Source organism: Candoia aspera, chromosome 2 (genome assembly GCF_035149785.1).
Source record: "Candoia aspera isolate rCanAsp1 chromosome 2, rCanAsp1.hap2, whole genome shotgun sequence".
Taxonomy (NCBI): domain Eukaryota; kingdom Metazoa; phylum Chordata; class Lepidosauria; order Squamata; family Boidae; genus Candoia; species Candoia aspera.
In genome coordinates, this window is record NC_086154.1 from 99209639 (window position 1) to 99227317 (window position 17679).

At 43.3% G+C, this 17679-nt stretch overlaps 1 protein-coding gene across 2 annotated transcripts in view; it reads right to left on the bottom strand.

The window, feature by feature from the left end:
- Positions 1-765: 765 nt before the first annotated feature.
- The window catches only part of NOTCH3 (notch receptor 3), a 59319-nt gene continuing 42405 nt past the window's right edge, over positions 766-17679 (bottom strand). Inside the window, exons 19-34 of one of the 2 annotated variants that reach the window (XM_063292555.1) lie at positions 17235-17436; positions 16857-17010; positions 15676-15860; positions 13427-13559; positions 12536-12787; positions 11095-11207; positions 10081-10622; positions 9404-9724; positions 7684-7832; positions 7344-7560; positions 6726-6810; positions 6270-6432; positions 5690-5994; positions 4954-5101; positions 4111-4208; positions 766-3393 (exon numbers count right to left, since the gene is read on the bottom strand). In XM_063292555.1, coding sequence (XP_063148625.1) covers positions 2146-3393; positions 4111-4208; positions 4954-5101; positions 5690-5994; positions 6270-6432; positions 6726-6810; positions 7344-7560; positions 7684-7832; positions 9404-9724; positions 10081-10622; positions 11095-11207; positions 12536-12787; positions 13427-13559; positions 15676-15860; positions 16857-17010; positions 17235-17436 — 4315 coding nt within the window. In that variant the 3' untranslated portion in view covers positions 766-2145. Of the gene's footprint in view, positions 3394-4110; positions 4209-4953; positions 5102-5689; positions 5995-6269; positions 6433-6671; positions 6811-7343; positions 7561-7683; positions 7833-9403; positions 9725-10080; positions 10623-11094; positions 11208-12535; positions 12788-13426; positions 13560-15675; positions 15861-16856; positions 17011-17234; positions 17437-17679 lie in introns of both variants that reach the window. The other variant, XM_063292554.1, reaches the window with a different exon arrangement.

Sequence of the window (17679 nt, forward strand, 5' to 3'; positions counted from 1 at the left end):
TGCATTAATATAAATTTAATATAAATTAAGTTTTTGTCAGTTTCAAAAAGCTTGTTTTGGAAATATGAACCTGCTTTTTTCTCAGAAAAAGAGACATATATTGTTCATTTGTAAATTATGTGATATTATATGATGTACTGAGTCCAAGGAGTCAGGAAGTAAAAAATCCAAGTGAAGGTTTTCAGACAAAAAAAGTAAATAGTAATATTTTATTATGAACGAAAAGTTAACCTTGCAGCAGCAAATTTGTTTTTAAAATATTCTGTATATGTTTTCCTTTTATTTCAGTTGTGGGCCGCCTTGAAAATTTTGGGGATTTCTCAGATTTTATGGAGGATCCCTGACCGATGCTATTTCTTTTGCCTATTTCTTTTGCCTCCGCACAACATAGTGGGGAAGCCCTGGGTGTCCTCTGCAGCTGCAACACTGAAAAAGCCCAAACAGGCCTAACCAGCACCCATGGAAGCCTAATGCAAGGCACAATACGTTCTGTATTTCAGTAGCTGAAAATGCATGTCAAAAAACCTGTTGGGGTGGAAAAGTTCAAAACTTTCTAATTTAAAGTGTGCAGGCTAAGTGCTTCAGTCTTTGCAAATTCCCATATTGGAACAGTGACTCAAGAGTTGGCAATATTCTTTTAAGTTCTTGTCCAAATGTTATGTTTATATTGAACCAGTCAGAGAATAGCCATGTGGGAGTCTTGTAGTAGAAGAACAGTTGTTAGTATTCTGAATTGACTTGGATGGAAAGAAAACAAGGCAATGGTATTGTTAGTGGAATATTTTTACATTCTTTAATGTATTGTTACACAGTCTAAATAAACAATAAAAATAAATGACACACAGAGGAAGGGAAGGCAGTTTCCTTATTAGCTATGTTTATTATGCCACGGCTTAAGCCGCTCTGTACAGAAAGCACCCAGCTGCTTTAAAGCTACTTGGTTTACACTGGATTTTTTTTTTTAAAAGTTTTAAAATGAGCTAGAAATGGTCCTTCTATGGCAGGGGGGGCAACTGGCAGGGCCATTCCCCCACTATGCTACATAGCATGGAAAAGGAGAAGGAAGCAGGAAGCAGCAGTCACCAATGGTAACAAGATCCTGTCTGCTACTGTTTCCACCAGCAATATATACAGCCAGGAATAACTGGAATGTACAGGGTACAAGGAGGTAGGGCATACAAAGCAAAATAGATAATGGACTGCTGGGCCAAAAGTCTTCGGGAGAAACAAGGTATTTCATATGACCTCAGTACCTTTTAAACCAAAGTGAAGCCCTGGGTATCTGTGGCTGCCTCAAGATCCTGCAGTGCCACAGGGGCAAAACATGTGCCATTTATGACAATGGGTCTTAGACAAGATGCAGGGGAGACAGTAAGGGCCAGGCATAAAAATACAGAGTGGCTCAGAATACTCTGGAGACTAGAAAGTCACCAGGGCTATAGCTAGCATTAGCAGTAGCAACTCAGGAATTCAAGGGGGACTGGACGATGGGGAGTGCAGCAGAATTTAAGATGAATAAATTAACCTGGAATGTGACGAAGTGCCAAGTTTGAGGGTGGGGCTGTGGGGCTTGGTTCCCTGTGCGACAGAGGCAAGATTGTGACTCGACCCTCTGGACGGCAGTGCCAGCGAGCTAATGCTGCGTACCCAGTACGCAAATACAGTGAGCAGAATCCCATCCCAACATGGTGGGAAGGGAGGTGGCTGCTCAGCCCAAGAGACAGAACCATTCCAAGGAAGAGCAAGGGGTACAATTTCTCTCCGTTCCTTACAGCCCAAGACCCATAGGAAGAAGAATGGCACGCAACAGGATGATATTGAATACATTGTAAAAAATAAAAAGCTTAAAGAGTTAAATGCAAGGTTTATACAAAAAGGTTTCTTGTAAAAAAAGTTCCCCAAAAACCTAGTTGATGAGACAACAAGGGAGGGAAAGAAAGGTCCAGCCTGCGTTCTGTGGCAGTGTGGGAATGGTGAGGCCATCCTTTCCCCTCCTAGATCAGGCATTAAAAAAACTTTTTACACTTTAGTTTTTTCTTATAAAAACACAATTATGGGGAAACGAGAACCCCAAGGCTGGCACAGGCCCCAATGGGGGCCACAGAAGGACCTAGGCCTCTGGGATGTGTTTCACAAGCAAGCTCCTCATGCAAATACCTGCATTTTAGTGGAGGGCTCTGCTGAAGGAAGCTGGGTGTGGCTTGGCCCTAATACGGTTGGGCTGGGTGTGGACTCAGACCAGTCAGACAGGGAGTGCGGTGAGGGACTACTCCATTGCTCTGGAGACTCTGGCGAAGGAGTCAGGTAGGGGTGCTCACTGGGAGGGTGGAGGAAGTGCTTGGGTGTTGCATCCTGCCCCTGTGTATAACTGTGCTGCGAGGGAGGTGTCGGATAATCCTCTACCCCTGCTGCCTTTAGGTATGGTGGGGGCCCTCCACGAGGTGGTGCTACCTGACCCTGGCCCTCTTGGGGCGAGACAGGTTGGTTAGTGCGCACAGTGGCTGCTGGAGGAGGCATGGGCTGGGGAGCTTCCTTGGGCTGTGCTGGAGCTGGGTTGGGCAAGCCCTGAGCGCCGTGCCCCATGGCCATGTGGTTAGGCAGGAGCAATCCTGATGGGAAAGGTTGGCCAGGTTGGTGCAGGTTGGGGTGGGAAGCAGCAGGGTGCACCACCCCTATGATGGGTTGGCACTGAGAAGTGGGAACACGGGCACGCCAGTCAAAGGGCATGGCCACAGGGCTCACCATGCCCAGACTGAGCCCCATGCGGCCAGGTGGCACGGAGAGGCGGTTCATAGAAAGCAGAGTGCCATCCCCTAGGTCGCTAAGGCGTGCCAAACTGACAGCAAAGGGTGCCTCCATCATGCCATGGACCATGGGAGTAGAGGGTACTGACAGTGAGGCATTGGCTGTGTGAAAGACCCCAGGTGAGGCAGGGTTAGGCACATAGGGAGAGTCCAGTGAGTCGACAGGAGACAGGGTGACAGAGCTCTCCAGGAGAGAGCCTTGACACTCCAAGTTGAGCTTCTTGGCCCGTGCCTTGGCCTCTTTGCTCTCCCGTGCCAGGCTGGCACTGCTTCCTGCGGTTACATTCTTGGTGCTAGGCCGACGGCTCTTCTTGCCCTGTGGAGTGGGCTTCAGGCTTGGTAAGAAGCTATTGGGAGGGCACATGAGAGGGGAGAGAGAGTGACCAGCAGGCAGGGCTCCCTGTGGGCTACGCACAGTGTTGTAGTCATCCAAAAGTCGAACAATATCATGGTGCAAGCGCTCCTGAGCCACATCACGTGGCAGCCGATCCATATGGTCGGTGATCTCACGGTTGGCAAAGTGATCCAGTAGGATTTTGGCTGCCTCATAACTGCCTTCCCGAGCTGCTAGAAACAGTGGTGTCTCCTCCTGTTGTAGAGAAGGCAAGTCCATGACCACATTCAACAAACAGCCTAGCCTTCACTAGTCTGACATTCTCAGAGTACCAGAATTCCCTGATAAATATGGCCAACAGCCCCTGAAGGCATTGTCTAGATCAGGGGTCCCCAACCCCCGGGACACAGACTGGTACCAGTCCGTGGCCTGTTAGGAACCGGGCCGCACAGCAGGAGATGAGCAGTGGGTGAGTGAGCAAATTTACAGCCCGAGTATTTACAGCCACTCCCCATCGCTCACATTACTGCCTGAGCTCTGCCTCCTATCAGAGAAAGCAAGCCCATTGGCTCCTACCTCCAAACGGTGCAAAGAAAAAAGAATAAAAGGTCGGGAAAAAAGAGGAAGTGCTTGAATCATCCCGAAACCATCCCCCACCCACCCCCAGCTGTGGAAAAATTGTCTTCCACAAAACCGGTCACTGGTGCCAAAAAGTTGGGAACCGCTGGTCTAGAGGGCTGATTTAAAATAAGAGCAGTGAGTGACTGTACAAATAACTCTCTCCTCAATACCCCCATATACATTCAGGACAGCTCATCCTAAAGGAAGCCACCAGGTCAAACGGGAAGACATTTTCAAGGGTACCTTTTGGGATGTAACAAACTATATAAACTATTATTTTCCAGCCCATCTTTGGTGACCATTATGACAATGGCACTGTGTGATTTTTAAAAAGGCAACTGCAGAACTCACCTTACTGTCCTGCATGTCCTTGTTGGCCCCATTCTTTAGCAGAGCAATTGTAGCCTCTACATTATTGACAGCTGCTGCCCAGTGCAGGGCCGATTTTCCTGGTAGGAGCGATATCAAGAGAATGTATTTGTCACTTGTTAATGATTCTCAGATTCTTCTAAAAGCCTTCTACTACACCACCTTTCCTAAATTTTAAGAAAGTATCTTCCTTCAACCTTGCCAGATTGTCATCTTCCATATTGCCCATTAACACTGGGCCTTTATAAATATAGCTGGATTTGTAGGCAAGAATATTCTTCGGTAAAAACGTCAGGTGCTTCTAGACTATTCATTACAGGGGGAAAATTAACAAATTTATTTATATAAGATTGGAAGGATACATCTACTGGCAGAATCTTTTGTTCATAAATGTTTTTCAGCTTATCCCTACGTATCAGGCCCACATTCCACTCCCTAAGTAATAACTACAAGCCATCTCCACAACACAAACCTTCTCATTCTCATCACATATTCTGCTCTCACTCTCCCCCAGCTGCCTGCACACAGCTTCTGCAGCAGTGGCCTGAGCCACACAAAACTCTCATCAACATGTGCTGAAAGAGCTACAGAAGGGAGCGATAGCCAGATAAGAGAGCAAGTGTGTGAGAGAATAAGTATATGTTAAATTATGAGTGCCTTTATTAAATCAATTTGGGCAATCTTGTAAATGTAGTTATGAAGGGGTTACCTAAGAATCTAAAATGGAACATAACGGAAATCAATAGAAAGTAGTCAGGTTAAGAAACCTTGTCCCAGACCTAGCCAAACTGAGGACCAAGCCAATTCACTCTGAAAATTACATACCCAGTTCGTCCACGGCATTGACATCAGCATGACAGGCGATCAATTCCTCCACCATGCCCTCAACAGCTAACCTTGCCGCCAAGATCAGTGCAGTTGAGCCATCCCCCATTCGAGCATCTAAATCTGTAGATCGATTCCGGATCAGGATCTAACAGCGGTAGTACAGTGTTAGGTGGGAGAAGTGCAAACTACATCATTCAAAGTAGCAGTTATACTGTCTACAATACTTTTGTTATCTGCTATTTGGTTCATTATTGGGAAAGCTAGGAATGTCTTTTTGCAGTATCTCAGAGAGGTAATAGATTGATGACACACAAACAGTTACTAGATTCTAACATTCACAGGGTTTTTTTTAAATCTGTTCAATTGTGTCCGATTCTTGGAGACTGCCTGGACAAGTCCCTGCAGTTTTCTTGGCAAGATTTTCGGAAGTGGTTTGCCATTGCTGCCTTTCTAGGGCTGAGAGAAAGTGACTGGCCCAAGCTAGTCCCATGCAGTTGGCTTTGTGCCTAAGGTGGGACCAGTACTCACAGTCTTCCAGTTTCTAGCCCAGTGCCTTAACCACTACACCAAACTGGCTCTCAACATTCACAATAGTCCTTCATTAAAAAAGAAATACTGTTGTGCTCTTAATGTGGGCTAACATGAGGATAACAGCAAAATGGTTGTATTTCTAGAATTAGAAAGGCTCCATGGTTCACTCACAGAATGAGTACGCTGACAGGACAAGTCTCACCTGGAAGACTCCTTGGGCATCAGCAGTCACAGCAGCATGAAGCGGGGTACGTCCTGTGTTATCTTGCGCATTGGTATCAGCACCAGCATCCAGCAAACGTTTGGCAGCATCTGCCCGGGCATACCTTGCAGCCAAATGTAGTGCAGTCTCCCCTGTGCGGTCTGTTTGGGCACTCAAGTTAGCCCCCTGGCAGATTAGGTCTGAGATAATATTGGCAGAGGAGTCATCTGCTTCCTCTTCCTCAGCCTGATCCATCTCCATGCCGCCACCGCAAAAGGAGGCCAACATAAGTGGGGTAAAACCATCTGTATGAAGAACACAATAAAGGATTACTTTCAAATAGTTTGTTCTTCACTGAACTAATATAACAATAATTTATTAAATTATTGTATGGGCAGCTCACAACATTCAAAGGAATTATAATAAATTCAATAAAACATTTTTTAAAAATAATATATGCTAAAATTAGAAAAGCAAAGTTTTGCTACATGAGAAAGAAATCCTGGACAGATCAAATGTTGTCTAAAAGACTCCACCAGAGGGCTTGGTGTATCCATCTAACACTGCTATTTTGTGTTACCTGGCCCACGGACATTGACATCCATGCAGTCGGTGTCAAATTCACCCTGGGGTGGTGTCAGGGCCATAGATGGAGGCATACGGATATCTGCTGCCACCAAGTGGTGCTGTGTCCATTGTCGGCAATCCACTGGGTCTTCGCAGTCTATGGCTGGCTCTTCCACCTGGCAATGAAGAACACAAGCCTGTCATTTATCACAGAAAGTCATACTTCCTATACCAATTCTGCATTACATAGTATCATTACTGATTGAAATGTCCTTTTTTGGGAAACACCAAACAAGTTAGGCCACCAGGAGCTTGGCAGAGAACTGTGCATATAGCATTGCCCAGACTTGAAAACCAGAAAGGGGAAAAAAAGGAGAGGAGGCAGTGGAATAGTTCGGAATATGAGCTGGAATACCTTTGCAGCTCCGGTTCTCAAGTCAGCCAAAGTCTCACAATGAGCAGGCAATACCTTAAGACGCTTGGCCTCTGGGCATTCTGCTTCCAGCCAGTCTTCCGAGCTGTCTGGTATCAGGCTCTCCCCTTTGCCAATATTCCTGCAGGAGAATATATGTGCAGTGAAATGAGATGCTAGAGTATAGCAGCCAATGAATTGTACCTCTGGCTATATTCCAACCATCCACCTGCAGATACATACATATAGATTAAGGAGAAAGGGCTTCATCAACAAATCAAAGCATGAATAGCAGTGAAGTGCAATTGAAGAAGGCAGCAACTGACTCTCCTCTGCAGCAGATGCAACCTACTACAGCTACCAACAATTCATAGAACAGCCACAAGCAACAAGAGTACTCCATGAAGGCAAGTGAGCTGGTAGAAGAGGGATGGAACTCTTCTCTACTAGCCCATTGGGCTTCTAGGCTTGCTATAGGAAAATAAAAATCTCTTCCTGGACAGTCTACATAGCAGAAAGGAAACAGAGCATTCTGCCATAGTAAATCTGTTACTTAGCAGGCTGTTAACGTGATTTGACAGCAAATACCCTGGAGGGCTTTTCCTTTAACAAGGCTCTGATACAAGGATTTGGGATTGTTCCTGGGTAGTTCTTGAATGAATAAGGGCCCCTTACTTCATGCCCAGAGCATCCTGACCCACAGGCTCACGCCGGTTCTTGTTGCTACTCTCTTTCTTCAGACTGAAACCTTCAGGAAACCAGAGTGTGCTATGTTCTCTTTTACGCCGGGCCACCAACACACCCAGTACCAGGATCACGAGGAGAATGAGGGCTGCTACCACCACCAATGGCAATAACTTGAATGGGTCTGTGTTGATATCCTCTTTTACACCTGCAGAAGCAATATATCTATGTTAGAAACATATTGAATACATGTGCTTGACTGCAAATAGGACAACCAGATGAAATGTTCCTTTCAGGAAGAGTCTTTTCCATCCCCCAGAGAGAATCTCACCTTTCACAGCTTTGAGTGGATATGGAAACTCTAGACGCTCTACTGCCGACAGGGCAGCAAGGTAATCAGCAGCACTTTCTGCATCAGGGAAGCACTTGTTTGAGGCTTGGTAACAAAGACGGTTGTCAATCTCAAGGGTAACTTCAGACCTGGAGAAAGTGGCAAAGGTCAGAAGGGTCTCCTTTGGCATCACAGAGAATGCTAAGAAAAGGCAAGTCAGCTACCTCTGCGCTTCATTTTATTCTCTGATCAGTCTTAGGTACATGGAATGGCCTGACTTGACACATTTGATTTTAGGGGAGACGTTCCCAAATGTGCATTATGGATGAACTTGCTCTTAAGTTAATCATTTTAAAAAGTCCAACACATTGTAAGGTCCATCCCTCTTTACAGAAGGCATGCCAACCATTTTATAACAACAAATCTATCCCATTTGTTCATCCCTATATACTGTTTAATTATCATTAACAGGCTTCCAGTAATCTAGCACTATCTAAGAAGCTTGTTTTAATATAGTTAAAAAAGCAAAGCAGTTATTAACCATCAGATTTTATAGGACAGGTAGGGATAATTGGATAAAGGTGGTCCGATAGGTAACTGGGCCCCAAGTAGGGCTATGTAGGGCTTTATAGATGAAAACCAGCCCCTTGAACTGCATCCTACAACCCAGTAGTAACCGGGGTAGCTTGAGGAGCAGCGGTACCACATGGCCAACCGGAGGTACACCTGTAATTGCTTGTGTGGCCATATTCTGGACCAGTTATAGCTTCCAGGTGATCTTCAATGGCAGCTCCATCTACAGCCTGTTACAGTAATCCCTCTTAATGCATAGAGATTATAATATACAGGTAGTCCTCGTTTAGCAACCACAATTGGGACCAGCAGCTCTGTCATGAAGCAAAGTAGTTGCTAAGTGGGAAATCATGTGACCACAACTGTGCTTTCCTTTTCCCCACTCCCCCACCCTTTGGAATGCTCACTCCCATGCTGGGATAATGAGCAAAAGGGAATTAATGTTTGCATTTACATTCATTGGAGAGGAGGGGATTACAAGAGAGTAAGCAGACACACAATGGGGAATACACATCAAAAGGAGTGTGCTCTGGGCTGGGAGTCATGAACACACTCACAAACAGCCTGGTGTATTCCCCATTGTGTGCCTGCTTACTCTCTTGTAATCCCTTCCTGTCTGCTCAGTGGGGGGGAGGGGGGGACAAGCAATTTCTGTAGGCAATCTCTCCTATATCTGACCTGTAATTCCCCCCCTCCCCACAGAGCAGAGAGATTGGAGAGGAAGGAATTACAAGAGAGTAAGCAGGCACACAGCGGGGAATACATCAGGTTGTCACTGGGCTGTTTGCATAGTGCGCTCATGGTTCCTAGCCCCAAGTGCACTCCTTTCGATGTGTATTCTCCATTGTGTGCCTGCTTACTCTCTTGTAATCCCTTCCTCTCCAATCTCTCCACTCTTCAAGTGGGGAGGGAACAACAGGTCAGGCACAACACATACTGACTGTAATGGTGATCACATGACTGAGGGACACTGTGAAGGTCGTAAATGCGGGCATTGGTTGTAAATATTTTTTCAGCACCGTCGTAACTTGGAACGGTCGCTGAACGAGGCAGTAAGCAAGGACTACCTGTAATACATAATAAAATAAGCTTACTTATCCTACTTTCAAAACCCTTCTTTTACTCTACCTATGTACATGAAACTCACCCAATTATCTCTTGGCCTAGTTCCCTGCGTTGTCGTCTTCCAGTTCCATAATAAGGTTTGATCATGTAGTTGCCATTCTCATCGACACGGAATCGCAGGGAGGTCCTTAAAATGGCACTCAGCTTCTGCAGGAAGATGGTGCTTGTGCGGAGCAGTTCATCAGGGTGCAGCAGCACAGTGATGATTAGAACACCATCTGCCAAGTGCTCAGGCACTTCCCCGGCACAATCTAGCCCATCCCAGCCACACTCTTCCTTATTACAGCCTTGGTCACAATGTCCATCAGCAAAGTGATCCGAGCAGTATTTCTCATAAATAGGGCTGTCAAAAGAGGGGGAGATGAAAATGTATCATTTGCACCAAAACAAATCCTATAGTAACACAAAATACGCCTTTCATTGATGGAGAACCATAAAATAGCTGCAGGGAATGTCTTTCCGTACCACAAAACAACCAACTGAGACTCACATCAGGATTAGAATACTGAGACAGCTCCCCCTCACCCGAATAAAGATACCTAGAATAAGGAGAGGAAAAAATATAGCACCCCTATTCTGAACATTGTCTGACTGTCTCATTTAGTTATTCTGGCAGGAAGAATACATACGCTTAGTTCTAGGGAGTACTAGGGAAATATGACCTACAGGTTCCCATTCAAAGAGGAAGGCAGGACTCACTTGCAGTTGCTCTCACGGTTCTTGCAGTCAAAGTTATCATAGAGACACTCAACGGTGTTGCAGAGTTCATCACACTGACTATTGTTGAAGTACTGCCAGCACTGAGGGCTCTCACACTGCTTCCAAGGATTATCCACCAAAAGAGAACAGTCACCTCCATCCCAGTGACAAGCTGGGCTATTGCACATCTTGTCACAATAGGAGTCCCCTGCCTTTGCAGCACACTCTTCCAGTGGGCAATGGCGCTCAGGGACCAGAGGTGGCCATGATGTGCGTGAAGTCTGACAGCGAATGCCAGTGTAGTCACCGAGACAAAGGCACTGGAAATAAGGGGGAGTGGCAGTCTCATGGCAGGCACCCCCATTGTGGCAAGGCAGACTTGCACAACTGCTATTGGCACGCAGGCGACAATCAGGTCCAGCCCATCCACGTAGACAGTAGCAGTGGGCACCTAGAGCTGAAGTCCGGCAGCTGCCACCATTGAAACAGAAGAGTTCTTGGCAAGAGAACACATTGTGCTCACAATTGATGCCTGAGTAGCTCTGAAAAATAACCATAAGAAGAGTTAATGAAGAAAGCCAGACAAACCAGGAACGCACCAACTGCTGGTCTAGCAACAGAGTATCTCTGGTAGACCGTATCCCTTTTTGCAACTGCCACTCTGGTAAGAAAATCCTTTTCCACCCAAAGTTTAAGGCTTAAGAATCATATTCTTACACCCATAATGCTGTATATTTCTCTTGTAGGAGCTATAGCCAGAGCACCAACCTCTACAGTATCACACAATTATGTAACTGAATTGTCCTCTAATACTCCCCAAACAGAAATAGCATTCCCTCCCATGATAAAATGCCAATTTCTTAGACAGAAATTCACACATAGCACAGCTTCAATGTATCCAGCTTACAATTCTCCCTACTTAACTCTTCTTTGCCCTGCCTTAATTCCTTGTAATGTCTGTACTCAGGGAATGTGTTATGATGTCCTACATGTAGCTCTGCTCTAGGTACTTACCCGAGGGCAATGGCAGGTATATCCAAGAAGCAAGTTTACTGCCAGCTTACATTGCCCACCATTCTGGCAAGGCTGAGACTCACATGCATTCACGATGTTCTTGCAGTGGCGGCCTAAAGAGAAAAAAATATGTTATTCTGCTCATGACAACACAAACTTTCCAGAAGAACACCATCACCTTACTAAATTTGACCTCGCATCTTAGTACCAGCTTCTGTAGCTGACAGCCTCTCCTTTCACATAAACGCCTAGTGAGTTCTATCGACATGTACCTCCCAAGTGAGCATATTCTTTCCCAGTAAAGCATAAGTTACAGAAATATTCAACCTGTCAGGCATAGCTACTTTTCTCTTATTAATCACAAACCTTTCCAAGCTATATAAATAGATCCACATAGCAATCATCTAATTAAGTCATAGGCAATCTGTAACATTTCATATGTTGCTGAACCATAGCTCCCAAGATTTCTAAGAAACCAAGCCAATGCTAGGAATTGCAGTTCAGCAACATCTGAATTCCCAGAGGTTGTTTCTCTGTGATCACCACAGATGTAGTTTGGATCCCCTATCATGAAACTGTAATGGCTTCAAAACTTTGCAAAAGCTATACATTTGTGATCTTAGAAGTATATATGTAACATGAGTTACAGAATACAAACAAAATTCAGGACTCAAGCAAATGCAAAGAAAGTGATGCTTAGAAAGAATCTACAAATGACTGTATATTAACTATATAGATAACAGTTAATCTGGAAATCCCCCACAGAGCATAGAATGCAAAGCTTTCAGTATGAAAAATGCAAAAGAATAACATATACTCTTTTTTGTTTTACTATCAACCAGATTGAGATAGACCAAATAGAAAAGCAAACCAAGCACAGTTGGGTTCCAACAGAATAAATATGTGATCATTTAAAAACAAAGTTTTTCCATAAGCTTGTCATGAAGGACATGAAAGGATATGTAATAATTCATGATTCATGAGACTCCAGAGGAGTTTAGGTAAAATGTGCATGCATTTATTCATCTATTTTGTTAAAATAAAGGATCAGTTACTCAAACAAACAAAATGTTTTCTCATGACACTCTCACCAGAAGTCCTGAATGCTCATTTTGTAGTTGTTGAAGCTGAGTAACCAAACAGTGACTTTCCAAGAGTCCTAGGCTCTTAGTGAACTCTATCACTGTTCACTAAGATGGATCTATTTCTTTAAGAACTTCAAAGCAAGAGAGAGAGAGATCCATCCACTGGTAAAATTAACTGCCTGAAATAGCCATTAGCCTAGCCACATAGTTCATAAATGATTTCACACAATTTGCATGCTTTTTCCTACTGGCATTTATTTTAGCCTGCCTCCTCTACTCACCATTGTAGCCCAGCTCATACATTTTTCCCTGCCTCTTGCATCCATCACATTGACCCTGTTTGCACTCCCACTCACCGGTGTAGCCTGGCTTGCAGATGCACTGGTAGTCACGGGCTTCTTGAATGCAGTCAAGTGTGTTGCGTGGGTGGCAGTGGTTGGACTGACATTCGTTTATATCTCCCTCACAACGCTCGCCTGTGAAGCCTGGTGGGCAGCTGCAACGGTAACCACCAACTCTGTCCACACATGTCCCATTGTTCAGGCATTTGGGGACACGGCTATTAGGATTCAAGGCACAGTCGTCCTCATTTATTTCACACAAGACACCTATAGAGATAAACAACAAACAATCACACCAAACATTCTAACACTATGCACCCAAAACCTTCTTTTCCCACCTCTTGAACTGCCTGTGATAAGAATAAATTCCCCTTTTAAGATGAGAAAACACAACCTGGTGCATTCAAGGTGTATTCAATTTCAGCTCCCATCACTGCTACTAATGTGACCAGGGCAAGGGATTGTGGTTTTGTAGTTCAAAACTTCAGACAGCATTAGGTTGCTTACTGTAAAGCAGCGTTTCCCTTTTTATTACCTGAGGAAAAGGGGTAGGAAATCTATGGCCTTTCAAATGTGATTAAATTACAATTACAATAATCTCTGATGGTCAGCCATGATGGCTAGAGGCTAGTGGGAGTCTACATTCAGCAACATCAGGAAAGTCACAAATTGCTCATCCCTGTTGGAAAAAGGCCAGATCGGAGGTTGTCCTCTTTCAAAACGAGCCCATATTCCCTATCAAGTGACTTAAGGAGAAATCCAGGGCCCCGTAAATGAAAGTCAGAGCTGCACTGGCAAAATCTAAAATATGTTCCTCTGTGTCTTATGTTTTCCATCTAAGAAGAACACATTTCCCATACGACAAAGATGCTTTTATCCCACTCCACAAAAAAGCTATGCGCTTACCCAGTGTTCCTGGGGGGCAGGAACAAATGTAGTGACCAGTGAGGTCAATGCAAGTCCCACCATTCTGGCAGGGGTGTGACTGGCATTCATCTATATCAAATTCACAGTTTTTCCCCTCAAAGCCTAGTGGACACTAAAGTGAGAAAAAATAGGTACAGATAGTAACAAAGGAAAATACTTTTAAATATACTTTCAGAGTACATCTTATCCCTTCTTCATTAAATCAAGAATATTAAATAAGACTTAGAATTTTTAAAACTATCCCAATATGTATACATAATATGGATAATAGTTTGTCTTATAAAGTTGACTATAAGATAAAGCAGAACAAAAATACATCTACCACATCCACAAATGGCATTATTATTATTATTGCTATTATTATTAGCCTCTCCCCAAAACTTGTAATCATGCAAAATGGCTATTTTTAAAAGCAAGGAGTGATGCCTCAATTGTGAAGAAGAGACAGAGAGTGAATTTTGTTACTGGCTGTGTTATGAAAGATGTACAAGGCAGAACCATCTTATTTTCATTAGAAAATACAGCAAAAGTCAGTTTTTTCAGTGTTGCACTGAGAAAAGGAATCTGCATTTCAGTTACACAGATTCTCTATCAGTCCACTCTAGAAATATTGCAGGACCATCTCTGATATTACGGGATCCTCCAATTGTGCCGGTTTGCTTTTCATGATAGTATTAAAGAACTGGAAAATATAGATTCCACTCTGTTTTGGGGCTAATGTGAGAAGACACATTCATATATCATTTTGGAAAGACTATGATTTAGCACAGGAGCAGCCAAGGATTACACTTAACTGGGGGCAGGGAGGGGAGGGGCGGTGGGAGAGAGAGAGGGTTGCAAAAAATTTAAGGCTGCACATCAAACATGTGAGCAGGGTAGTAGTTTGGAGGGGAGTTTGGGTATTTGTCTTTTTATTTATTTTATTTATCAAATTTGTCACTGCCCATCTCCTCCCACCAGAGGGACTCTGGGCAGTTTTAACTGTGATTTGTCTGTTTAAGGTTTGCACCCTAAGTGAGGCATCATGTTTCATGTGTCTCCCCTTTAAAATAGCAGGAAACTATTGTCAGTTTTCAACAATCATGGTCACAGGGCCTTCCCAGGGTTACCTACCTGATTCATCACAGTGCACATGAACAGAAAGAAGCTCTCCGTTCCTTGTCCACTTATGGTAAATTGTGAGAAAACTCTTAAGCGCCTACTTGCCTCCCATGGAACACCTGCCCAAAGCTGGCAGGTACCGTCCAATGTATTTACCTGGAACTACTTTTGTCCTTAGCCCTGATTCAGAGAGTAATACAAATGCAATCATTCTCCAGAACCAAAAGCGCCTTATCAAACTGTTCAGAAACAACTAAATAACTGTAAGAGCTTTATTCAGAAGATATGATAAAAAAGAATATACTATTGTATCAAAGGAAGTGGGGGTATTGAAACTGTTTAAAATTCATATTGGCTCAAATCTTTTAAAACTGTGTAGTTACTTTTATCCTAAAGTCCTTCTATTATTTAATTTGATAGGCCAGCAACAACATTTTTACCACAAGAAAATATATTGAGGTGTAATGATTTAAGAAAAGATGACAGAATGGATATTGAATTTTGGTAGAGACTGCCATCCAAGTATTGAATGGTTAAGTAGATATGGGAAACTTATAGGTGTCCAGATTTTGTTAAATTCTAACTCTTCTCAGTCTCAGCCAGGGTAAGAATTGAATTTTTTGTTTTCAGATTAAAGCTGCCTTTATTTCTACTTTGCAAAATTAACTTAGTTATATACAAACACTTTCTACTTGTTTAGTGAAATCTGTAAATATCACTACAGGAATTTAGTTTGATGTAGCCTATTGCTGCAACTAAAATCCAAAAAACAATGGAAGGTGTTTTACTGCTGACATTCAACACTGATGTGGAAAAACAAACATGTATAAATTTTGCAGTGTATATTGGAACACCAACAAAGAAAAACAACTGCAACCTATATTACGAAGAAAAGTACTGAACAGAATACAGTTTGGGGACAACATAGATCATTGGGAGATAGTTCTTTTTATCTTGTTTTACATTAACTGAAAAAGAAGTTGTAGATTTGTGCCAGTTCCCTAGCTCCCAATCTTTGCAACATCCCCTTGTAATGTTATAGCCTCCCACCCTTCCTTATGAAGCATCGCTTTTCCTAGAATAGAAGCAAGGTTTTCCACCTGTATGATTGGCCAGGCCTTCCTCACCTCACAGGCATAACCTCCAACAAAGCTGCGGCAGGTGCCCCCACTCCGACATAGGCTGTGCTGGCAGTGATTGACTTCACTCTCACAGTAGCTGCCAGTGTAGCTCTTCTTGCAAATACAGTAGTGAGTATTGCCAGCATCCACACAACGGCCTCCATAATGACACACTTGTTCCTTGGCCACACCTATGCCAAGGAATAGAGAATTACTCGCTGTGTGCTCTCAACATATCCTCTGTATCCTTTCCTAAAAGAACTAAACAGAGCCACCAAAAACAAAGAAAGTCAAGAGAACCGTAGCAACTGTACAAAATCAAGGTTATCTGTGTTCCAAGCCTTAGAAAATAGCTGGAATTCCTTCCCTTCTAAATTCAATTTGTTGAGGAAGAATACACTTTCCTAGTGTTTCTGAAATTTGATTATAATTCTTATTACTCTTTAAAGGATATATTTATAGTTCTCATTAGCATCATTTGGTGGAAATGGAATACATGTTTATCAAATAAAATAAATGAAATAGTTATGGGAGATTTAAAAAGTGAAAGAGTGTATAATATACTTCATATAACTAGATCAAGGGCTTTCAAATGTTTTTTGGCTGCACAATCTGTTAGTTAAAAATAATTATTTAGAAAAATTCTTGGAACCCCTGGCCAAGGGGCAAAGCTGTAGTGACAGAAACGTGGCTGTGTTTGAGTGAACTTTTTTTTTTGGCCCTTAATCCTTCACAGAACCCCATCAAATTCTCAAGGACCCCCAGGGTTCCATGGAACATAGTTTGAAAAACCCTGAACTAGAGGACCAAGCAGAGCATCATCTCTATTGTCACAATCTACTGACTACCAAGACATCTTCAGAACTGCTTAGAGACACCCCATTTTGAAATAAATGTAATAAACATCCTCTCAGACTGAATATTGAAATATCTGTTAGTGCTGAATCTATTATTGGATCAAATAACATTAGCAGTATTTGTACTATCCATGGAAAGCACAGAAAATAAAATTTCATGACTGCTAAATATTTTATGGACACCCCTAGGAACTGCAGTTGGAAGATTAATTAATGGATCAGTGGATTTAAGGACATTGTCCCAGTAGCCCTGAAGTATTTGGGGTTGATGAGCAACAGACAACCTCTTCTTCACAGATGGAAGAGAACTGGAGCAGAAAGCCTCCTTACCTCGGTTCCTTGCCACCACTTCACAAGAAACATTTGGGATGTCACAGTAGCGGCCAGTCCAGCCTCCAGGGCAATCACAGGATAAAGTAGCACCTGACTGAACACAGTGCCCACCATTTTGACAGGGAGAGCGGCTACACAAATCCAGAAGGTTCTGGAAGGGCAGAACAAAGTAAGAGCGTGTGAAAAAATATTGTGCTCTTTCCAATATGAAACCCAAGTGTCTTACCATTCTATCCTCATCTTCCCTTTGTATTGAGCCATTGTATATACACCCTCTGGTCTCAGACTTTCTTGCAGAAGCCTTGCTTACATTAGATAAATGCTAAAGATTTAAATTATTTTCATCTCCTTTGCCTGAGTCTTGTAGCAGATTACCTGGCACTGAGGACCTGTGTAGCCCTGAGGACAGGTACAACGATAGGATTGCACACCATCATGGCACACCCCACCATTAAGGCAGGGCTGTGACTGGCACTCATCAATCTCATGCTGGCAGTGGGTGCCTGTGAAGCCAGCACGACAGTGGCATGTGTATGAATTCACTCCATCCAAGCATGTTCCACCATTGAAGCAAGAGCTGCCAGAAGATAAACAGAGAAGTCCAAAATGAAGGAGGGACCAGTGAGACTTTCTAGTCAGAGTTTCCTCTACCAGAGATTTAACTTTCTCTAGGCTAAATATGTTGGCAAACAAGTATCTTAAAGAATTTTTACTCTAGGTGAGAAATGAAACAGTAAGAAAAGCCATTCTGTTCTGGCACTCTGCAGATGGCCCCAGTGATTAATCTTTCTTCTTGCTCAATTTTTGGGATTCAGTTTGC